Source organism: Polypterus senegalus, chromosome 8 (genome assembly GCF_016835505.1).
Source record: "Polypterus senegalus isolate Bchr_013 chromosome 8, ASM1683550v1, whole genome shotgun sequence".
In the NCBI taxonomy this organism is placed as follows: Eukaryota; Metazoa; Chordata; class Cladistia; order Polypteriformes; family Polypteridae; genus Polypterus; species Polypterus senegalus.
The window spans coordinates 95164231-95190405 of NC_053161.1; the positions used below are offsets into that span (position 1 = coordinate 95164231).

Consider the following 26175-nt stretch of genomic DNA (forward strand, 5'->3'; position numbering starts at 1 on the left):
AGAGAGGAGCAACAGACACAGGTGCCCACTAGACCATTAATTCTGGAGCTGATTAGAGAGAAAGAAGAACCCACTGCACAAAAGAAACAGAGAAAAAACAGTCCAAGTTGCAGTTACACCTCAAGAGGCAACCTCAAGGTAAACAAAAAAAAATATTAAATTTTTTATGTATTTATTAAATTCATTCAGAAGTTAAACAAATGCTCTATATGTGCTTACTTTTAGAATGTGGTAATATGATCGATTCCCTTTTAGTTGCAGTCATTTTAACTTGTAGTGTCATATTTTAAATGAAGGAATTGAAATGATTAATTGACTTTAACATGGCACCATATGTAACCTCAATAAATGAATGGAGACTTTGTATTCATCCTCTGATTGTAATGAACATGGATGAAGTTATGCGTCCAGCTACCCATCTATTTTATAACCAATTTCTCCATTTCAAGATAGTTGAAAGTAGGTGTTATCCCAGCTGCACTAGGTGCTAGGCAGGCATTATGGGATATTATGGTGTGAAAGTGGCACAGCCTCCAGTTATGAGTAAAAATTTCTTTCTAAATGTGCGTTAGTCCAAAGGCATAATCAGTTATTTGAGGCTGCTAAAACAACACAACAAATTTAGTTTTATGCAAATTTTGAAATAATCATAATATTAAATTGCCAGGTTTTAATAATACACTTTATTCACAAAGTTAGCCATAAAGTTGCAACAAAACTTAAAAAAGGAGGAAAATATATGTGGAAAATTAAAGCTTGTAGAATTTGTGACAACGTGAAGTTTAAGTTAATTTGACTGACTGAATTTAAGTTAATTTGACTTACTGAAATACTGTTCCATAAGTGTTATTAATTAGCTGTTGTACTTTTCATTCACTGATGCAGAAAAGTGTGCTGTTATAAAAACAGCTTTAAAGGAGGAGGTTGGGAGCTTGCACTGATACACGATATATAAACAAAGTTCCAAAAAGTTACGTTTTGGTATTCTCTGATTTTTATGGATACACATGGCAATGACATAATATTATTTTAATTTAATCTTAAGCAGTGTTTATGTGTCAGTTAATGGACATACAAAAGTGAATGCATTTATTATGTACACAAGATAAGACACATCAGGTAGTCCCCCAAAGCCAGTAACATCCTCTCCTTCCTCCATTTTTTACTACTCTGGAGAGAAGTCTTCCCTCTTGGCCACACATAAATTTCAAGATCTGCAAATTTTTTGTAAATTACAAATTTGTAAATTTTAGGCTTTCGAATTTTTATTCCATATCAAATCATACTATTGTTCAGCATATAAAAAAAATAAATTGATTAAAACAATAGATATAAAAATTACAAAATACAAAAGATGCAAAAAGTATCTGCAAAAACTTTGTTAACCCCAAACACCCTAACCATGTGATATTGTCTGGTGGTTGATACAGAAATATCTTCTTTTGTTTTAACCTAATAAGAGTTCCGTATATAACAATTTAAGCCAGAAAATGGTGCTAAATTCTCAGCATGGTCCTCCAAGTAAAAGGTTAACTGCCCCTGCACTATTGTAGATCACAGCACACAAGTTCTCTGTGAAACACAGATTAAGGACAATATTCACTCCCAGAATGTCACATGTTGCCCTAAATTCTGGGATATAGTTATCTGCTTTAAATCTGCCAAAATATGTTAGAAATCTACAGCAAATAGCTAGTAAACAGGCAGCCAAAGTATTATTATTTGTCCTTTCGCCAAGTTGAGTAGTTTCTCTGTATCCAAGATCAGTAATAATTGTGTTGGGTAAAGTTTTATGTTATGAACTGTTTGAAATAAGATTTAAATTCTTTCCCACAGTATAGCATAACCTCTTTGTTCTCAATCAAAGTTATATATTAAATTAACAAAGTTTAATGTATATATGATGTCACAGAATATTTAGATGTGAAAAACAGCAGAATTGTAAGATCATACTGAGCCAAGAAAAAATGTATGAAATCAAATGCAAAACAAAACTAGCAAGTTTTCAGGGAAAACCATAAATCAATAAATGATCTAAGAACAGCTTATTCTGTGTCATGTTTTGTTATTGGCTGTCTTTCTTTTGTGTGTACATGTACTCAATTATCCAATTTCTGTTACCAATTAACTTTTTTTAAACCTTGGTTTAAGTTTAATGGCTACAATCTCTCTCCAAGCAATGAAAAGGAAAGAAAAGTATTGTAACAGCCTTTCTGAAAAAAATAAAAATAAAAAATAAAATGGTCTTAAACAAACACAAAGCCAATTATTAATGAAATAACATATCCAATCCAATGATTTTCAACAGCAGGCCACGGATATGAGGAGAATCCACACATTCATACAAGCGGGCCAAATTGGGATTCTGTGTAGCCATACTGCCTACTTTGCAGTCTTGATTTTTGAAAAATGTATAGTTAATGTTGTTCTCTTTGAAAGGTACCATATATAGTCAAATTTGGATGTCTGAAGAAAAATGAATCACATGCTTTAAAATTTACTAATTTTGAGCTTGACTGACATATTTACTGTACAACAAGGACTCCGTGTAGAGTGCCATATTAAAAAATAAATACACAAAAACTTGCAGTTGCTGATTTCTCCACAGAGTTCCAAATGTAAAATGAAACTAAACTTTTGAGTGATTAACTGAAAAATGTGCAAGTTAGTCAAACATTACACGAAAGAAAAAAGCAAAATCTGTCATTTTACTGATTGATGCACAGTGGAATAACCATCTCATTCATTCCCTTCAGACATTACAAAATTCCACTTTACGTACATACTCATGCAGCATGTCCCTACTCTAGGAATAAACAATGACAGTATATTGCTTTACACTGTGACAAGAAACATTCTACCAGATATGAAATGCTTTCATGAACTACTATTAGCTCAAGTTAGCATTTACTCGGTATTAAGAGACAAAATAAATGCAAATAATTACCATTGTTAGATTTCCTATTAGCTGTTTAACTCCACATCTATTCTTTTTATTCTATTATCGACTTTTATCTATGAACCTAAGTTAAAAATCCAAAAGCGACTGGCATCAATCTGAAATAATGCACTTGTATATAACACATGTGCTGGGGATTTTACTGTAACAATTTATCAACTCAGAAAATCTGAAGTGACACTTTAAAAGAAGCAAAAAATGTTTAACAGAGAGAGAAACCAGGCACAATGGATACCAGATTTCCCAGCAAGAATACATTGCTGATTGAAACCCACATCTTGATATCTAAATTAGTGCACAAGAGAAATGACAAGTGATAAACCAAATTAAAAAGGAGAACTGCTTATGTTTACATGATGTCCGTTTACATGAAAATTAACAAGCTTCTGGATTTCTTAAAATATCATCAATTACTTCATTTGGTAAGTGCATACATAAAATATCTCTGACTGCCTTTTAATATTTTTCAAATTCTAGGTTCCTTATTTTTAAAGGAATATCTATCGATCAATTTACTGAAACTACTCTTCAATATTTAGTTCATGGTGAGTAGAAGGTTTCCTCATAACATTAAGCATAAGGCAGGATCCCACACTGGACAGGACACACACGTACACTCACTCAGACCAGAGCTTACTATAATGTAATAAATCACACTGAGATGTGAGCAGAAAAACAGAACCAAAATATGCAAACTCACAAAGGCGTACATTAGACCAACCATTCCAATTTACTTACCTAGGAGCGATGAAAGTGTGTCCATATTCATCAAAATTGTCATATTTTAGAGTTTCAGAAACTGTTAAAAAATGCAATTTATTATTTTATTTTCACATGGAAACAACAATTTACAAAAAAACAATATTTTTGGCTATAAGTGAACTTACTGTATGTAGAAAATTTTAGAGAAATATTACCTTTTAACTTAAAGCAGATTTTTGTAGCATTAAAATAGCTGAAATTTAGTTTTATGTTGATATGATATGGCATTTCTCAGTGGAAGTGATATTTATTGATTGTAGCTACTGTATTGTAGCAATGAATAAACAAATTTAATTTTGAAATGTTACACAAATTAGTAAGATTTATGCCCTGAGAACACCATTTTACCAGTGGGCACATATTCAGTTTTGCAGCACAGAATAAACATCTGGATACAAACCAGCCTCATTGTAGTTGTTATCATGATCAGAACCAAAACGGAAGTCATATATATATATATATATATATATATATATATATATATATATATATATATATGATATGTTTTTGCAAAGTCAGTTAAACGTAAACCCTTTGAAATGTTTTCATATCTTTGAGAAGAGCCTGAAAATGATATTCATAACTGTTTTCAGACTACAACATTTCCATTTGCAAAACACATGTCCATACACTGAGCATGATGCTACATTATGCAAGATATTATAAACAAGACTTGATGATTTATGTAATATCTAAAGGTTACCTACTGTACATGTACTTTATAGTCGTAAAAATAGTAACAAATGACAATGCTTGGATTATAACAGGAAGATCAACATTAATGAGACCAAAAGGACAGTTTCATAGCAAAAAGACACTAGAACAAAAGATGGAAATACTCCAAGAGGAAAATGACTAACAAGTAAATACTTGCCCTTTGGTTTGGCCTTTTTGGCTGTGAGAATCCAGAAGAGAGAGTAAGCAGGGAAACAGAAAAACAGAAAAAGAGGGTAAAAACAACAGGGGCTAGAGCTGACAATATTTTATTCAATGAACTTGCCTTGAATAAAAATATTGCAATCTGATCCATAGGTTTTATGTTGTTTAGGCTTAGCAAGAAGACTAAGGACACATTGTCGGTACCACTTTTCAAATATCTCTTTTTCTACAGAAACTATAAACTCGGAGGACATCCCTGAGATCATTGAAAACTGGATATGTGAAATATGGAACACAACTCTCCCTCTCTCTAGTTCATGGCAAAGGCTGAAAATCAAAATTTGCAATTGCTCAAAAGTTAACTAGCAAATTAATGATCTGTATTAAATAAACCTATTTAAACTGAAGGAAAAACATTTTTTCAGTTATTCCTGTAATAATTGTCTGTCATGATGTGAACATAATTCATTATGGTAAAAAGAAAATCAGTTTCTGCAGAGCCAGTACTATCAGTAAGCCAAGTAAGGAGCTGCCATGGATGACGGGGTGTTTTAGTCTGCGAACTATTACAGTTAAAAATGGTAGCATGAAAGTGGTACTTCAGGTTGATGCCATGCTATTATTAGTTCCTAAAGGAATGAGCCACATGGATGTTCCGGAAATAACATTTATTTATTAAGATCCATAGCAGGCTCCATAAATAAGCATGAATAGATGATAACAGATATGTGTCTTCATGATTTTACAAGGACTTTTACAGTGTATAATAACACAGGGTGAGTTCAGATTTTCTTGATCTGTTGGTGTCCTGCTAGGAAGCCTACTTCACATTAAAAGATTTCTGTTTTGTCCACATATTAGGAACCTTTTCAAAATCTAAAGGACCAATTTCATATGCGACGGGCCCTTCCCAGAATGAAACAGTTCTTTGTCAGGCAGTGTTTCTGCAAGGAACCACACAACCCAGTAAGGCACCATTTTAGACCCATGATTTTTAAAAGTGAATGGAATTAATTATTTACAGTCTGTGAGACTTGTTGTAATTTTCTGTTAATATTATATTTTTGCTAATTGCTCTTTAATCAAAACCAGTCCATGCTATAAAAGGAACAGGTTACTGTACAGTTTAGAGGAACTGATGCATGCAGTAAAAAAAAGAAACCAATAAATACAAGTAAACTCACATAGATTATTTATCTTTCTCTAACCTGATTATAATGTGAAAACCAGCAACAATGAAAAACCATTTAAGATAAAAATGAGATATGTGGTCTTATCCAATCAGCTGAATGGCGTCACATCTCACTACAATCAACAGAGCTTGCAGACAAACTCACAAAAGAAAAATAGTTCTGATGGTATGGTATGGGAAGAATTACAAGGCAATTTTAAAGGAATTTCAAGTTAATCACTTTGCAGTGTAATGGATTACTTACAGACTGGGGATATTCACTGAAACATTTAATGTATGGGTCTTCTGACCTATGCAATCCCAAGTGAAAAGTTAAACTCTAATATAAAGGCTCTAATCAATGTCAAGGTAACTGTCTAAAGAGGGTGAACAAACTTGTTCTACATGGGAGATCAGGAAGGAACACACCTATGCTCTCAAAGAAAAGCAAAAATACATAAGTGAAATGTAATACCAGACATCTGGGACAATGTAGTGTGGGGAAAAAAATCAAAACCGAACTAATATGGACCATGTTTGTTTAATTAAGTAAGCCAGGGGTTCTCTTGTCCATAAGTAAATTCTTACTTACGCATTTATTATTCTACTGCATGTGTCATTTCCTCTAAACAATGTATGAAATATGTAGATATGAACACTTTTTGCAGAAAAGTATACAGCAGTCTTGATTTTAAACGATTTGCTTCCAAAAAATTAACATTTAAAGAGTTACAAAAGGAATTCACAGTCTTTTAAACTCAAAAACAAAAGGTGGCTAAGCTATTGAAATATTATTGGCATTACCTGAAAGAACTAGGGTTAACAAATAGTGGCTTCGTAAGTTATTGTGGCCTTTTTAGTTATATACAGTCGTATAGTAGTAGTTTTTAGTTATATACAGTAATGTTATTTATGTTATGTTTATGTTATTTATGTTATTCATATGTTATGTTATAAGCCGTTACAAATTTTCCAAGTCAAATTCCAGTACAATAAAGTTGTGGCGAATAAAAGTGATTCTATTCTATTCTCGTGGGATTAAACATTTAGCACTTTCAAAAAGTGATGAATTAAGAGATATTATGAATGCCCTCATATTTCACTTTGTCATGTAAGTCAAATAAGACAACAGCCAGGAGCAGCATTACACTTGAAAAAAATAAACTAACAACACACCCCTAGAAAATCCACAATGATGTTTTTTTTAAGTGGTGGCTTAGAAAGACTAACTGAGGCCTATTGATGTTTCCCCCAATGGGAATGACTATTTTATGGTGTGCCAGAGCCCTAGTGATAGATGGACAACTCAAAAGTACTGAATGTATTAATGTTGTAAGAAAACGCAGTGCGCTACATTCACTTTTCCCTCCAGCAATGACTAGATATCAATAGTTTAAAAAGCAGTTATTGCTTGCTCAACACTGGCTTTGTTCAATAGTTCCCATTGTCAAAGAAAGACACTCATTGCCAAAACCAGTCTTCCTAAAGCAGTGCAGACATGTCTAAAGAGAGATCATCGCATTGGGACAAAGCCAAGAACAGTTTAAATTACTTTTATGTATCGTAATGATGTATAAACAAAGAGTTGGGAGACTTTCACGTTTGAAAGCACCTTGTTGAGTGAACTGTTTTAATAATTGTTTGATTGAACATTTATGAACCTTTAGTTAGAAGAGATTTAAGAAAACAATGATTCAAAAGCTGCATTGCAAGTGGTAAGGGGAGGGTGGGGGGATTTGTGGAAGGATGAATCATGGCAATACATGACTTTTAAACCTTGCATGCTTTTATACTTAAGAATCATTGTTTCAACTGTAGTCACAGTGGGAAAACAGGAGACCGCAGCTTTTTGTGACTTTGTTGGCTTTATTTTTTTTTAAATCAACAGTGTCCCATTTGTAAATTTGCCAGCCTGTCTGATCCTTCATGACTAAGACAAACACATAAAATGTATTCTGCAAGAGCTGTAGTACTTACATTTTGCCTGTGTGATGGTATCCTCAATTTTGGCCTTAATGTAGTACATACTGTATGAAGGTAATACCAGAGCCAGGCTGAAACATAGATAAATTGCTTGTTATCTATTATTTTTTTTATCTTGCAATAAATAATGGGACATGGCTGTAATTTCATACATTTTACAATGTTAATTTACTTGGATCACCAATTTCATCACTGCCATCTGATTTCTTCTTTGAAAAAAAAATAAAATAACAGAATCACAACAGAATGAAGTTACATTAAAGTAGTACAATGTGATACTAAATAATGTAATGCAAGCTTTTACTAATTTAATGTTAAATAACAGTTACAAATTTAGTGGAATACACTATGCCAAATGTAGAATCCATAAATCAATAGAATAATATTAACCCATCTGCCCCTTTTCAACCTTTCAATTTTCTGTTTAGGGTAAGAGGAAGGGAGATAAAAGATTTATGACCAACAATAGTTTAGGCAGGAGAAGACCAGAAGTCTATTGCATGCATACTGACACACACGTGCACACAATTTCGATCTAACATGTCAACATGCATTTCCTACACAGAAAACATTCCTTCTGGGAATTACACTGGGGTTTTAACATTGTGAGGTGGAAACACAACCTGCAGTGCCCCTGTGCCATATCATGCATATCATGCGCTGGAAGACGTATTAGAAAATAGCAGCAACTGATATAATATTATGATGCTCACATACACGTTGTAATTGTACTTAATCAAACATCCCTAATCTTTTTGGTATTAATAAAAACAAATTGTGTTCTCCCATTCCTCACCACCTCCACAAACACCCAATGCAGTTCCCGGAGTAGCAGGAAATCACAAGGTGGTGACAGCATCAATGTCAAATGTCACATCCTGCAGAGAGAGTCTTCAAATGCAGTAAGGAAAACGGCACTAGTACAGGTCAGGCTCAGGAAATGAAGAGCACATTCAGGTTCCAAATGTAATCTCTGAAATCAGGAAAAACTGTGGCAGGGTGCTAGCTGCTTAATAAATTAAATGAAGGCAAACAAGCAGCCTTTACATTAAAGTGTTTACAAGATCTCATATGTGGAAACAACATTTCGAATAAAAATGTCAACAGATGAAGTACCAACAATGCATAAATAACTGCGGAAGAAAGCTATCTAATATATTCATATCTCTTAAATAACACAAGATGATACATTTGAGCTTTTTGTTTTTTAATGATTATTCTTCCTGACTTGGCCTTTAAGAAACCACAAATTGCTCACTCTTTTTAGACTGACTGAAATAAATGTCCACTCCTCCTAGATGCTCATTTTCTCCATCTGCTTTGTTATTCTTCTGATAAAAAATATATTTCCTTTGCACCACTTCCTTTGAGTAATATGGAATAAAAAGCATGCTGACTGTACACATTCACATTCGACTTGCTTAATATATTCTGTTACTGCAGTATAAAATGATGTGGGATCGTTGGCTTACATGGTATTATCAGATGTACGAATTAGGAGTAGGAGATAAACAGGTTCATCCTGTATACTGGATATTGCAGTATGAAATCTGAAGAAAAGATTTTACCGATACGCTAAATAATCTGAATTTATGAACATTCAAATGAATACTTCAACCAAAAATGTTTTTTATATGCTACTTAACAAATGTAGTTTGTGGTGGTGGCTAAGAAAAGGTTTTAGTCTCAGGTTTTTGTGGAGAAAGGACATAATATCGTTTCTGATAGAATACCACTCTTTAGTAATCAATGCTTGACAACATCAAATAATATGGAAGAAAAATCTCAGGTTACCCATGTTGCATAATGTACTGATTTTGCATGTTTTGAGCAGAGGACAAGATAAGTGACATTTGACTTAAGCAACACAAATAACGTGAATTTTTTTCTTCTTTTCATGGACATTTTTCACATTGTTTTACGTTTTCCAGCATTGGTCACTATTGGGTCCCATTCAATCAGAATCTTCTTCATGTTTTTCTACCACAAAAACTTGAAATTAAAAATTTCCTCACCCACCACCACAAACTACATGGGGAAAGTGATATGTAAAAATGTTTCACTTTGGACGGAGTATTCCTTAAAGCAAAAAACATGTTCTGTCATACAACATGTACAAATCTGTTCACTGTTATTTTATGTTAATGTATTAGTGTAGTGTATGTGCTTGTATGTGAAATGTGTGTAATAACATAGCCTAACCCTGTTAAGAATTTGGCTAAGCGTGTTGTGCCCTTCAACCTGATTGGAAAGTCAATGCAAACAGAAAGAGGGGAGAGGAAAATGCAGTGTCTTGTGCTGTGTTTGCTTGGTGGTGGAGTGAGTGAAAATGAAGCTGGGCTTTTTTGTTTCAAAAACCTGACTGCCTGCTATTGAATTACAATGAGTAGCAGTGCTAAAAAGTGTTCAAGAGATAGAAGGCACACCTTGGCACAATTAATCATTGCTACATCTGTTATTTATTAAAAAAAAGTCAGAAAAGTATATAGAAAAACATTATACCAGTATGTACCAAAACTGAGTTTTTAATTATTTCGTAATGTGAATTTCTGCCACTCACTTTAAATCAACATGTATATGTACTGTATACCATATTTCTTCTCATTTTTGAATTAATTGTTTCTAGTAAAAGAAGATAAAACTACTGTATATCAGGCCTGAACACATCCAAACATACATTGAATCCATAAACAAGAAAGCATGGTTTTAAACTCAGACCATTCCTATCCTTCTGACACTATGAAAGAATTAACAATATAGCTTTGTCTAAATGGGGCGAACACAAAGAGGCCAAAGTGGGGTAGCTCAAGAAGGAGTTCCACACAGCCAGTGACAATGCCAGTCAGGATTCAAACCTATGAATTTAGAAGTTTAAGGCTGCAACAACCATGTCACCCTCTGAACAAAATATTCATGTCTAAATAGTGCAGAAATGTATTCTTAAAAACAATCTCTCAGAATGAAAGACAAACCTTTGAATTTAAAGACACCCCTTCTCTTTTGGAAAACACCCAGTCCTTTTGGAATACTTTCTGTACTTTTCAGAAAGCACACTGTGCTTTTAGAAAAGGAATATCTTCTAAGATTTTGGTTTTACTTGCATACCATGTACCCTAAAAAGGTCACATCATTTTCCAACTTGCTTAATTCCAACTAGGGTTAGGGTTGGAGCCTATCCACCCTAAAAATGTAATTCTGTAAAATACATTTATGGCCTTTAGTAATTACCAGTACAAATTTAAAGTCTAAATTACTTGTAGTTCAGGTCAGTTTACTGAATTAATACACATAACTACTGACTTTATCAATGAATCAATGTTTATGTTATATATTCTTATTCTTTCAATAGAAAGCTTAACTGCATTAAGTTTTTTTTTTTAGTTTACATCTGTTACACTTGAGAAGAGAGAACAAGAACAACTGATACAGAACCAGAAAATTAAATATCACTTATAACAGAAGAAAAAGTCAGTATCTAAATGCCATCAAGGTGCAACAAATATAAAGATCAAAAGATCTCCATTAACAAATGTGAAAGACAGTGCTTAGAGATGATGCAGCAGAGAATGGCATGTCGGGGTTTCCTACATTTTGTCAGTGTTACTACCATTTACAGACTGAATACTTTTAATGCCACAGTGTTGTTAGCACAAAAGTATGACATTAGAGAAATGGTACAAATGTCTACATATTGCATAGGATTTATTGTTCTAAATAGAGTCGTCTGTCATGACTGTCTTGTTGAGCTCTGAAAAGATGAAACTGGAATAATATTTCACATCGTGTTATTTAAACATTCAATTCAATAAGTCTGTAGTCTTCAACAGAGAATTTGAAATGAAAATAGATTGAAGGAATGATGAGCAATGTGCAATAGTTAAACATGCACTGACTGTTAAAACATGCACTTTGTATTTACTCAGGAAAATGTAGCGTATTATCATAGCATAAATAAATAGTTCAATCAACAATGTTAACTAACACATTGCTTTTCTTTCTTACAATGTGTTCGAACTTTAGGCAAATATCATTTTCCTTTATATTGTGAATGTTAAAACCTTTGAATATGTCTTGGTTTGAATGTAAAAGCTGCTCATTATATGGTACTGTGCTAAGAAAGTCTAAAGTGCTTTTACAGACATGTGTGGCATTTTAAAGAATAATTGAGAGAAGATGTGCCTCATTATCAAAAGGAAAATGCACTTCTCTAAGACATTGTCACTCATGCTACAGTGTGACCGGCTTACAGGGTGGCTCAAAAAGAAAGATAATAAGAACTGTATGGAATATATTTTTGTAAACTTGGGAATAACACAAACCTCCTGGTTTGGGTTTGCTGGGAGCAATGAAGACTGTCTTTGCATGCCTTGAACATCATAGCTGCACTGAGCTATCAGAGGGCCTGGGTTATACAGGAAACTGCTTGGTAGTTTTATAAAGTACTACAGGGGATTTAAGAAAAATCACTAAACGAAAGGTATACACTGGGAACATAGTTAGGGGACTGTTGCACATGACAATTTTGCCTACACTGATATTTCTTGAAGACCACTTGTCTTTTTATATATCTACCCATAGACTCATTTTCTTAAAACACAGCAGTAGAACCTAGGAAGGAAGCTTGGTAGCCCAACTAGTCAAACTAGTTGTTTGACAAGCAAATTGAGGTGAATTTGCTTTTTTTTAAATAAACAGAAATGAACTCATGTTGAGGAGCAGTTTCATGTGTATTACTGTTTTAGCTCTTGCCCCAGTTACAATTCATCTTCTTTGTAGGTTAAGATCAGTCTTTTAATCCATTGCAGCACATTACCTCATGACAGTGTAATTATTTATCTGCTTCATCAACCAGTCACATTTCTCTTCCTAAACAAAAAATAAAGACTCTCTTAGCTAAATAAATCATTTGTATTGGTTATGTCTATTTGTTGGAAGAAAAAACTCTAAAGTCTAATGGTGCCCACCATTTTTCAAGGTGATAATTTCCATTTTAGAGTTTAGGGATGTACTAATATGGGAAAAACATTGTATATGAACAAGTTCCTGTATGCCTATATACTGATATGTCTTCTCAGCATATTTCTATTGTTTCACTTCTAAGTATCGTCTGTAGACAAGTACAAAATGCTATATGCAAGCAGTAAGAACATTTAATTGTAAATTCAAGACATGTGATGCTGACATATAGGAAGAAACTACTGATGATGATTTAGGGATTTATTATTATCATCATCCATGGTTCATGTGCAGAAGCAGTCAAAAAGGCTTCAGTGTTGTCCCATGAAAAGATATAATAAAATATTTACAAAATTGTGAGGGGTGTACTCACTTTTGTGAGATACTGCAGATATATATACTGTATATAGAGTAGATAAGGAGCAATTAAAACCAAGAATACAGCAGTTTAAGATGAAAATAAGCGAACAGGGTTCAACATCTTAACAAAAGAGACAACTAAAATGAAGCAGAAGTGTTACTTGAGCAATAAACGCTTCTTATTAGGCCATTGGGTTGGAACGAAAACCTGCAGCCACTGCGACCCTCCAGGAACGACTTTGCCCACCCCTGGTTTAGGAGAATAAATATATGCAAGCAGTAGGAACATTTAATTGTAAAGTCAAGACATGTGATGCTGACATACAGGAAGATACTGCTGATGATGATTTAGGGATTTATTATTATCATCATCCAGTCAATGTGCAGAAGCAGTCAAAAAGGCAAATATAATGATATGTTCTTTATTTAAACTATAGAATAACATTTACTGAAAGATGTGTTTTACTCTGGCTCCATAATGCACTTGTGAGACTGCATCTGGTGAACTGAACAAAGTTCAGGTCTTCATCTTACAACAAATTAATAAAAGCTCTAGAAACTGTGCACAGAACTCACCAAGTACATTCTAGTGTAGAAGGTCATATCCAACTGTGACAGGTTAAGGCAATCAAACTGCTCTACTCTTGAGAGGACAAGGACTGCATGAAGACCTGACTTCAAACCTGATCAATAATGTTGATCATGTAGAATTCTTTTGGAAAAATAAGACACCAGTGGAAACTAAGGGAATGTAGTCACAAAATCAGACAGAAGATAGAAAAAAAAAGACAGAAACACTTCTTCACACAAACTACAAGAGTAAATAAAAAAGTAATGCAGTCAAAGCAGAAATCTTCATAAAAAGATTAAATCGCTGTTTTAGTTTATAATCAGCCATTCTTTGCATAGGCACCTTCTACCTGTCTCATTTAATTTATTCCTCTCTCTACTCCAAATCGTGAATATAAAGATTTAAAGTATTTTAACCTGCACCACTTGAGAAAAACAAATATGCATAATGTTGGGGCAGAGAAGAGAACCAGGCCACATAATTATTATGCCTAATGTACCGTCCAGACAAATACTCTTCTGTTGATGAGTGACAGAGTGATGAGTATGTTCATTAATAACAAGCTACTAAACTGGAACAGAACCAAGCAGCTTTTACTTGGTGTTATGCAAATTGAAACTCCCAAATAATTTGAGTATGAAATGTGAGTGTTAAAGTAAGTCATTTTAATATAGATTAAGAGTGTACCTTGCTATATACTCGTGCTCTATCCAGGGCTCGATCCTGCCTAGTGCCCAGTGCAACCAGATGAGCTCCAGCCCATGTGATCTTGAACAGTGGCTTTCTGGGTATTTGGCTCTGGGTTCATACCAGAATTTTGCTTTTTTGTTTGCAGACTTCCCTAATGTTAACATTAACTTACATAACTATCAATATCTTTCACTTTTCTTCTAAAGACTAATGAGTTTACATATCATTTGGATCACCAAGAAAACACAAATGCTGGTACCATCCGGTCATTGTGATACCCACTGAAGTAGCCACATCTGATAGAAACTGGTTTAAAGAACCCAGCACAGAGAAAACATCACATACTACAAAAACTCCAATATTTTCTTGCATATAAAATTATATTGAGTATATGATGGAAAATTGGAAGAAAATGACTTAAGAAGACAAACTTGAAGATTGCTGTAAACATTTTAATAATGCATTAAATTACTGAAGAAAGCCTATTACTTATTTATTACTTATTTCTGATGGGGCTGTCATCCAATGGCCTTTAATGCAGAACCCCCACAGATCCTGAATACGATACTGTAGTTGTAGGTATGGATAAATGACAGGGCTTATGCATAAGCAGCTATGCCATATGTCCCTCTCAGACTAAGACTAAAACCAAGTTATCATAATTAACCAATTATGTCATTGATTGCAATAATGTGCTTATGATAAATTTAATAATAAAAAAGGTTTCAGCCTCACAGATATTTTGTGAGAGGGGTTGAAAAATCCTTAGTGAAACTCATGTGCTACTTTGTTAACTGCTGTGATACATCTGCCAAACATAGGTCCTTGTGACGAAGGCATCCATTGTAACAGTAGCTACCACAGAGTTCTAAAATACTTAAATATTAGCTTTTTGGAAAAAAAAAAACATTTGAAGATGGTGATTATTTCTTGGTAGGGGATTTCCATAATGCTTTCCATTGCCCATTCCTCTCTCGTGGCTCTTCACCGCTTAAATCTGTGGTCACTTAACAACTGTTTATTGTCTGAGCTGCATCTTCCTCTGAAAACACTAGCATATCTTCTGAATCATTTGTTTTTCATTTACAACAGCATACTTTATTGAACGTTTCTTAGTTAATTATTAATTAGCACATTTCATCCAGTCTTCCTGTAGGAATCCAATAGGACCATATCTGTTTAATTCTGAATTGTATTTTTGTCCAATGTTTTTTTAATTTAACATTATTTTGGTGATATCAAACTTGAATTTTGTGTTTTTTCTTTTCTAAGGTCAGTTGCCACTGCTACATAGTTAGACAGTGGTGCCATCAATGTGATGTCCAAATCTATATATATGTTGCAAAGTTGACTGACTGACTCACTCACTTCTCAACAAAAACACTATCTCCGGTTTGGCTAAAAAGCTTAAATTTGGCAGAATGTTACAACTAGGGCAGGTATCCACTGAGAAAGGACATTTTGATATATCAATATCTAGGGGTAAAAACACCCCACAATAGGAAAACTAAATACCCCAAAATTGTAAAAACACTTCAATGGATTTGGTGATTTAGAAAAAAGGAAATTAGCTGTGTGTTTTTTTTATTTGTTGATATTGTTGTTAAAAATGCTTTAACTAGTGGGACAATGTAATGCAGTTCATCCCCTTTTCTCCACACGTGGTGACAGCAATACACACAGAAATGGGGTAGGCCACGTAAATGAAGGCAGCCTGCATAAATGATGTGAAAGGGGCAAATTTTGGCAAAACTCAAAGAAGACACGTTTAGCAAGTACTTGCCAGGCACTGTGGGTTGAGAGCAGCTCAAATGAACTAATATTAGGCCCAGGTAAAAAAAACAAATTATAAAATATACAAATATTATATGCAGAAAAGTATTTAGTCACATAATAATTCTGATACAACCGATTAAGCAACTAATTACAATTATTGTTGAGGTCCATTCACTTTCCTGGATAAGGCCTGGTATTAAAAAGCAAAAGAAAAAGACTACTATTCAAACAAATGCTTATTAGGAAAAAGAAATTGTTTGCATCAGAGAGACTAATGCTAAATATACACACAGAGATTATGGACACCACTTAAGGTTTTAAATCACAATGGGGTTATAACCCTTAGATTTGCATGAGAGCTAAATGACTAAATAAAATGATTTTGAAAATGTTAGATACCTACTGTTAACTTTAACTAGCAAGTTTGAAGTCCATAGCTCGAAAAGTCAAATGATTAATCAGTGCAGAAGAAAAAAAGTGGTGCCCTGAATTTTAAACAAATACTTCAAACATGTTTCTGTATTGGGTGAAATATGAACATAAAATAAAAGAGATATATACAGTATATGTCCAATAGAGAGTTTTTAAATTATGTAGTACTTTCTGTACTATTTCTGTTACCAATGTTTTTCCTTAATTGTATGGCTTTTTAATAATTAATACTGAAATGTATAGATTTATAGGTTTCCTGGTTTTGATAACCCAGAGTTACTGGAAAGGTTTGCTCTAACTTCCTCATTGTACTATTGCTCAATGTAAAGGATGTTATACTGTATAAAAAAAGTGAACTCTGCCATTTTTGTTACAGTATATTTATGTCCTTTACAAGCCACATAAAGTATTTATATACTGTTTGGACTGCTTTAGTCACTTTACTGACTTTGTATCAATAATAATCTACATTTTAATACTCTTTTGGATCTTGATGATGTACATTACACAGTTACTCTTAATGTCTGAAAACAGCATAAAGGCACCTTATCTGCAGTATACATAGACTGTATTGTTCTCCTTTGTTACTTCAGTACGGCTTATTACCTTGTCTTGGAGAATTTTTTTTCTGAAATACTTTCAGGCGTACCTTCTTTATAATCTCTGATACAGTGAATATTCTCTTTAGTGCAATGTGTAGCTATGATGTGGAAGAAATTAATCACATTTTTCTTTTTCTTCTCTTAGAAGAGATTTCTATTATTTGAATATTTTATTGTTCATTTGTTTTTGGGTTTTCTTACTCCCTTTACAATTGGCCTTTTTAGATCCAGCTAACAGAGAAGGCATGAAATTCAATAGGATGAAAAACTCCTAATAGCTTGTATGGTTTTAAATGATAGAAATCAGAAGCCAGAGATCTGGCAATTCTGTGGTAGCTTACATGCCACGTGTAGCTCCACAGATGAATGTTTCACTTAGTAAATAGCTGTTGCTTTGTATGGTTGCTATACATTACAAACTTTTCTTTTCAGATTGCTCCAAGGATTTTACATTTTTCAGAGTCCATATTCTTTCTTTATTTCATTACTTAAATATATTACTTGTTTTATGACTAGATTGTTATCTGAAGCACAATCTGTTTCTGATTAGATTTCCCATCTATGGTGACACCGTCTCACTGGCTCTTCACTCTTTTAAGATGTCGGTGCAGTTTGTTTTTTGTGTTTTTAAAATTGAGTAGGCAGAACTTCATACACTTTTCTGTATCGACTTACTTTGGTTCAAAAAAAGCAGACGCCACAGTCTAACAATTCTTCACATTCTGACATTGACATTATTGTCTCTCATTATAAGGCAGTCCAAACTATAATTTTGAACTAGCATCTGTCTATTTGAAATCTGTCTCAATCTATGTAAATACTTTCTAAACATCTCTCAGTAGTGATCTTCTGGTCTCAACATTCAAATCCAGAATGAAAATACATCTCTTTCCAGTTCCATTCTGACACTGCCATTGTCTAGGTTGTGACACCTCTTTCCTATTAGATGTGCTGTCACATTCATTACACTGTTTGCCATTTAAAAAGTACAGATTGTTTTAGTCTGTTATAATGACATCTACTGTATGTCGGTGAAATGTATTATAAAAAAATGAACATATTTTTAGTTCATATCTTTATTTAATCCTATATGCATTGGACAGCTATCAACATACTCCTTGTACTTCTCCTGAAAAGAAACATTTCCATCTCATGGACCTCACAATTTCTGTGTTTTTTTTTTTTTTTATCTGTCAGGTTCAGAATCTCAACACACTGAACATTTCAGGTAAATTTGCTGAGAAATAATGCACAGGCTTCCAGAAATTAAACAAAACATTTCAAAAGGTTGCACCACAACAGTGTCATCTTTTAGTTTGACTAATAAAATATTAATAATGGTTATAGCTTCTTATGAAAAACAGTTTCTTTTAGTTATTATAGCAAGATGAAGAAATATATTTTTTGATATTTAACACAATTGTGAAATCTTGGAAAATGTTTCACTACAGGAGGAACACTGGTAACAATGCAAGAATCAGACCTTGACAAGATGCCAGTCAATTGGGGGCAACTTCCTACACTTTCCCATTTAAGTGTCATTACTTAACTTTAGTGAAGTATCTTCCAGATGTGAGAGGACAAAAGAGTATCCATAGAAAACCTCTTTACACATGGGGTACATGCAGACTCTACACAGACAGTGACTAGAATGGTATTGAGCCTGAGTCACTGGTAGCACTGCCACTGTACAGGCCAAATCTCACAATTTGAGGGTTACAGTTTTCATCACATGCATCAGCCAGTAGGTGGCACATAGAGCAGTTTCATCAGGATTCTAAGACTTTAAACTTGTAACTGTTTGTCCACCTTATTTAACTCTGCTCCACAGTTTACAGCTGTAGGTTGTTAGAACCAACAATCTTTTTTTTTTTTTGAGAACTTATTTTATGATATAACTGACATGTTTCTGTTGCCCTACATCTTGCTGTTAGCCCACAGCTGCAAATGCAGAGTTTGATTCATGTAAATGTTTTTAGCAGCTGGCTTAAAAGTTAATTCCCATGAATTTCACTGAATACCAGGTTTCTTGTTTTTCATGAAGATAAAAAACAGATGGCAGTAATAGGAGTTTGCTTGGGGGACAGGGCGACTTTGATAAATATTTATAAAAAGGGCCAACAAGTATGGGATCTTTAGTCATTTGATAAATGCATACGTGTCTTAATGTGACCTTGTTCAAAACAAATGAAGGAAAATAAAAGGTTAGTTAATCTAAAGTGATTTGTGCTTTTCATTAAGCAGATGCAAGTGGGACAAAAATGAAACACTAACACAAGAGTCAGATGTTTGTGAGGATTGCAGATGGGGGAGTCGTCACTATAGAGAGTTTTTTTTGGCGCTGCGATCTGTACCAAAGTGATTTACTATATTGTTATCTCTAGGAAACATTGGAAACATTAGGCTAAAGCTTAAGCAGTTTAGTTCAACTTTTCCTTGCTACATGATAAGAACATTTCTGCGCAATAGTTGTACTTCAGCTGTCACAAAATAATTGGACAATCGTAATCATTTAGGATTAGGCTGGATATAATGAACATTAAAGGATTAGTAAAACCACAGTAATAGCATTATGACAGGACAGGAGTGATAAAAGATGGAGTAAAAGGATTTTGATTGAGAGCTTTTCAGTTGTCCTCAGTTTATTTGTGCTTCTATATTTTGTGATTGGCAAATTCTAGTAGCACATATAAAAATAAAATACTGCCAATGTAAAATTTGAAACTTCATCCAGTCCAGGAAGTCTTTTCATATAGCAATGTCAGAATATAATTTAACAGCATTCCATTGGCACATTCCTTTTATAATCAGAAGAGGTGTGACCTGAAGGGGCTGATCATAAGGGGCATGCAAAAGAAAGCTGAAGTTAGGATGATGATTCGCCATTAATCAGAAGGCACTTGGATAAATAGGAAAGGGTCATTACCATAGCTACTGAAGCTTTGCAAAGACAGCTTCATGTTTGACTGTGGTAAAACCAACTAACACCAAGTAACTAAGAGGAAATACCTTTGTAAATTTAGAACAATTATTTTGTATCTTCTAGATAGCATTAAACAACATGCAAAGTAGTGGCAAACCTCACAGGCTACAGGAATTGCACATGATTAATTCTTGATAATTTGACTTGTACATACTGTACAGTACACACTAACAAATTGTATTGCTTTCAACATTATTTTTGTCTTAAAATAAGCTTCATAAATATATTCCCAAATCTGCTGTGCTGAATCCAATTCAGGACTGCAGGGAGCCAGAACCTATCCCCACAAATGGGAACCAACCCTGGACAGTTCCAGTTCCTCATTGGAAAAACATGCAGACAACATCCTTCAGACTAGTTAAGAAGTCACCATTCAAGCTAGTATTCACATCTTTGGAGATGTGGGAGGGAAACCAGAGTATCTTGGAGAAACCCCTTTCAGACATAGTATAGCTAGACATGGATTTTAACCTAGGACACTGAATCTTGAGAGCAACAGGAAAGAAGGATGGCATATCCTTCCTTCAGCTAAACTATCAAATAAAACCTTTCTATTCACCCCTTGGTCCATTCACTAATCCAGCCATTTTCTAGAGGATTGACAGGACTTTACACCTTCGTTCTGTCCATTTTTTAACTCACTAATGCACATTATTGTGTTCAAGGCAGTAACAAATTATGAAGAGCATGCAAGACCACAAGTCTACTAAAAGATACCCTCACAGTTAATCACTCTGGGCCAAATTAGAATTGACAGATAACCTAACACTTATGTTTTTGAAGTGTGGGAAGAAAACCGTAAGCCTTGATGTGAAATACAAGGGAGCTATGGACTGAGATATACGTTCCCATGAAAACATCTTTTAGGAAGATTTTAGGGGAAGGTGGCCTTTGCAATATACAAGATCTACTATTCCAATTCTGAATATTTTGTTACAATTTTTTATGTATAACTTATGTTATTTTTTGTTTTGGTAAAACTATATATATATTTTCTGTTAAGACAATGATGGGCAGAAAGCTATACATTTTGGTCAGGGTATGATGACTGATCCTACGTCTTAATTGTATACCTCTTTTTTGTGAAGAGATGCGCATCTCCACCCTAAGTATGAGAAGAGATTAAGCTACGTAAAATATGATCAGTTGCATTGTTTTTAGACTAGCAACCTTTGTAAAGAGATTTGGAAAATAATAGTTTCCCAAAAACAAAATTTTGAATGTTTCTTCTCCACACCCAAAATGTTTAGTAGAATTCAAGATAAAAAAAAGATGGCATTCATAGGAGTCAGAATGCAAAATCAGAAACAAAACTAGATAACCACCCTGGGTATTTTTCTATTTAGTTCCCAAATCATTACAACAAAACAGGTCTTAATGTTCAAACACTGTTAAGTGTAACTGGCCTCCTTATATAATGCAGTCATGAAGTCACAGATCACACTGCACATCCATCACATGGCCTAGCAACCACTTTGCATCTTAGTGAACAGACACACAAAATGGTGACATCAGTGAAAACAAATAAATAGAATTATGACAAAATATGACAATAAATACAGGCAACATAATCTTAAAAATAAAAATGAATAATGTTCACATATAAATTAAACAGATGGAATATGTAAATTGCACAATGGCAGTATCTTGGCCTGAGATTTGAATCCTGAATGATGGAGCTTTGGGTCAGCTCTGCTTCAGAAGTTGTAAAGGTTAAATTATTGCAAAGGAGGAAGAACACACTCAAAAAAGTAATTTGCTTACTGCTTAGGAGACTGTACAAATAATACAGCCCTCCTATTGGTTTCTATTTTTCTAGAGCCCTATTATTTCATTCACTTAATTAAAGCCAGTGGTAGTTTGTTGAAATCACATTGTGACTAATTTATGATGGTGTTGTTCAGGATTTCTCTCTTTCTATTTTGGCACCTGCGTGGCATCATCATATTACTATATAACAACATGATATGTTAATTTACAAATTTGGAAAAAACACAAAGAAAAGCCATATGATGCTGCAGCCTTGTGCCTATTCACTATAGCACATGTGTAATCAGGCCTCTGTAAGTCAATCAGCAAAATAAAAATTTTTAATTCAAGATTTTTCTTAAAAGATGTTTGATAATAGAGGATACGTTTTCTGTAGAGACTGCACTTCACAGTATTAATATGACAGAAGAAAAGGGAGAAGATAGATAAAAGTAAAAGTTTTTAGTCCGATTTCTTCGTTTATGAATGTAAAGCTTTCGATACTTCCATACATCTCATGGGCCTTATCATACCATACTTCTCTGTGATGAAACCCCTACTGGAACATTCATCTCAAGTTTTCACTGTACTTTGTAGGAGCTGCTAAGATATGTGATTTGTACTATATTTGAACTGTGGCAATACTATGTCTGCATCATGTGTTTTAGCAAAGCTTGTGATTTTTTACACCCCAACCAATGTAAATGGAATTGACAAATAAAAATAGACGAACTAAGAAATAATGTAATGAATAATTAAATAGCATGCAAAAAAACAAGGAGAATTTTAAGCAAATCTGTTTTATTTTATAGTGTCTCATACAAAATATACACAAGGACTTTTTGCTAGTCACTTCCACTGTCATGACTACATTGAATTTTTGGTCTACACTTTCATGAGTTAATCATAATATACGTTTTGCTTTTTCTATACCTGAAGTGTCAAGCTTGGTTTATTGATGGACAAATATAACACTTCATATAGCCAATGCAGTTCATAATATGTCAATAAACAACAACTGCTATGTTTTCTTTACAAACAAGATATACTGGTACCTCTCTGCACATCATTCTGCCTTTCATCTCTCTTGGAAGTGTCTTCCTTCTTTATTAACTTTTCTTTTCTTTGGCAGTGCAGCAATTTAAAGAAGCTACCAGCAGCAACAGCACTGAAACCAGCATTGATTGAAAAAAACTGACAATAGTGCATGAGAGCTGCAGTTCAGACACAAACGAGAATTTGTAAAGCAAAGTACATCTGTTTATACCTGCATTAACATGCATCTTGATGAGCACTTGACCACATTAAAAAACTGGGTGTGAACATAGTTTAAATTCAGTAAAAGTTAAAAAAAAAAAGGAAATGCAAATGCATGTTCTCTCTCCACGTTTCACAATCAAATCAGAAGACAGGAGAATAGCGCAGGGCGGCCGCAGCAGTCAGATAAGCTGTGGATGGGTGGTGAGCTCTGCCTCCTGTGCAGCATTATAACGTAAGCGCAGCTGAGAACAGTGGTGTGTGTCAAGCTACCGTCTCCTTCATAAGACTGTCACGCCTGGCAGTGTGGAATGTCAAATTCTTTGTACAGGTAAATTCAAGTGGACCATCGAGATGCATTTTAATTCCAGGTGTAACTGTAATAAAGCTAAATTAAAGACAGATATAATCTATAAAAAACATACCTTAAAGGGGGTCTTTGAAAAAACTAACAGTCTCAAGGGTCATACGTAACATGTGTTGAATATTGAAGACGTAGGCTTCTTTAAGAAGGTTTTTGATAATCCATACACTATAAATCTTAATCCAAAGTTGATTCTACCTGTTGAACTGGACTATTAACTAGAACTATAATTCTATTATGAAATGTACAGACATTTAGAAACTGCGTTGTAAGGTTAAGTAAATTATTAACAATTACATTTTCAAACATTATGTTTATGTGAACTTTTACATGTGAAATTCGATTTTATACCATGCCATTTTCTAAGACTACTTAATGCTGAGCAGGGTTGTGGAGGGTGCTGGAGGATTACCCAGCAAGAACAGGGCATAAGGCAGAAACAATTGCAGGATGAACACACACACACACACACACACACACACACACACACACACACACACACACACACACACACACACAGACACATACACAGCATAGCCAATTTAGCATTAGCAATTGACCTAAGGTTAAGATCTGAATCCAGGCGCAACTGTGCCACCATGACACTCTGGACTCTTTAGTTTATTTTAGTGAATTTTACTTTTCTGAGCAAAACAGAAGATTCATTTATTTATATGCCTGTAAACTGTTATCATGTTTCTGATAAGTAAATATTATTTTTAAACAGTTTGTATGCAAAAAATAATATACTGTGAAAACAAGGAAATGTTATGGTAACCTAGAGAGAAGCAGGTGCTCAGAGGAAACTGAAGCAGAGAAAAAAAATGAAGATGAAAGTAATGAATATGTGCTGGCAGAGTCATTAATAAAGACACAAGCAAGGGTCACAAAGCCAAAATTAAAACCACCGAAACAGTTATCAAAACCAGGAAAGTCAAATTCAAACATAGCCTTGCAATAGTTCCCTACACCAACTTGCTTTATTTCCCCAATTTAGCGCTAATCATTTTAATTTGATTTAAAAGTGAATCTGAATACTTGGATACCAGAAGTTGTGTGCCATCATCTTATATTGACCCTCAATCGACATAGCAAACATACACAGCATGGTTGTGATCATGCAGAGATCAACAAGAAATGGTGCCGACCTTGTCACAACAAGAAACAAAGTAGCACTGCCGAAGTAACAATAAAAATAATAAGCAAGAAGAAAACAAGTGTAAAAAGTCCAAAAATGACACAGACTGAATATCATTATAACAACATCAGATCCTCTACATTAAAATCCTGTGGGGCAAATAACCAGTACCATAGAATTTAACTTTGTTGTATGATTATTATATTGTGACTGTATTATCTAGCCTACCTCAACTAATAGTACAGTACAGTGCTGTCTACATGTTATCTGTAAACTTCATCCATTTTTTTACTTGATACTCTTCCCTTCTAATTTTTGCACATGCACATTGTTGGCTGTAGTAAGTCAAACAGATGTACAAATTGAATCAGTACCACCACCTCAAAAACTTTATGGCATTATACATATCATATTAGTAAAAGAAAAATTGTAATAGAAAACAGCAGACACAGCAGGCAACAAGGAGCAGGGACTGCAAAACACAGGCGTACAGATGAGCTCTACTTATCAAGATGCACTCGTTCTATAAGGTTGTATGTAAGGATGAGTTACCTGTAATCCGTTCCATTCACAGGAGCCCAGGTATATGTTCTGTTTCCCTTATCAATATACCGCTGTCAATATTATAAAAGACATGTTCATGTTTTATATGCATATGTGTATAATATTTGGATACAAAACAGCAACATAATTACTCAGTTGTAAAGATTTCTCTGTAAATGCACACATCAGGCAGAATTTTTAGATTTATACTTGTGCAGTTTTAAGCAATTTGTAATACAAACCAAAGATTATTTATGCTTATGATAAAATTATATTAGACATTTTCTAGGATGGATTTCAAGATGTAAAATGAGAGTTTATCTTTAAGTACAGGCCATGCAGGCACTTGTATTACTGTACATTAAGCTACTCAATTCCTGACAGTATTCCAATGTAAAAGCTCTAGTATAATCCTTCCTTATGTAATGCAATAAATAAGGATTTTATTTTTTTTTAATTGTTAATTGACAAATACAAAATGGGAATATGGTTAATGCATGACTCCTTTAAATTTTGTTTCTGTTATCCTTTATAAGTTAACTTAGTAAAATAATGAAGGGGTTTCATTTAAAATTCCTTATCCTGTTGAGTTTTTGCTATTGGGTTCTGTAGGGGTAATATGATTTAAAGAGAAGAAAATTAAGTGCATTGAGCATCAGCCTGCCAGGAGGGTGCAAAGACAGCTCACAAAATGAGACTGGCAGAAGAAATTGCACAGAAACTTAAAATTAAAATAAAAGCACAGACAGTGAATCGTCTACTTTCTATAGCATTAAAAAAAAACTGAAAGCCATGACTCATTGAGCACTATTTCCACATTATATAAAATGAAATAAGATAAATAAATATTATATTTACTAACTTGATAGCAGCTGCTTTGGAGTAATTAGACCTTTATGTTTATTTAGAAAATTCTATTATCATGACTTGGAACACTTGCGTTTGATAGTAAAATGCCACAATAAGATCACTGTGTACAATGAATGGTGACCTACAGTCT

At 33.9% G+C, this 26175-nt stretch overlaps 1 protein-coding gene across 4 annotated transcripts in view; it reads right to left on the reverse strand.

Annotated features, from left to right (window-relative positions):
• The window catches only part of LOC120534138 (voltage-dependent calcium channel subunit alpha-2/delta-1), a 690895-nt gene that overhangs the window by 61987 nt on the left and 602733 nt on the right, over nucleotides 1-26175 (reverse strand). For 2 of the 4 annotated variants that reach the window (XM_039761460.1, XM_039761458.1), the window contains 4 exons: nucleotides 25185-25246; nucleotides 7749-7825; nucleotides 4596-4616; nucleotides 3698-3758 (listed from right to left, as the gene is read on the reverse strand). In XM_039761460.1, the coding sequence (XP_039617394.1) occupies nucleotides 3698-3758; nucleotides 4596-4616; nucleotides 7749-7825; nucleotides 25185-25246 (221 nt within the window). The remainder of the gene's footprint in view (nucleotides 1-3697; nucleotides 3759-4595; nucleotides 4617-7748; nucleotides 7826-25184; nucleotides 25247-26175) is intronic. The other 2 variants (XM_039761461.1, XM_039761459.1) reach the window with 1 other exon arrangement.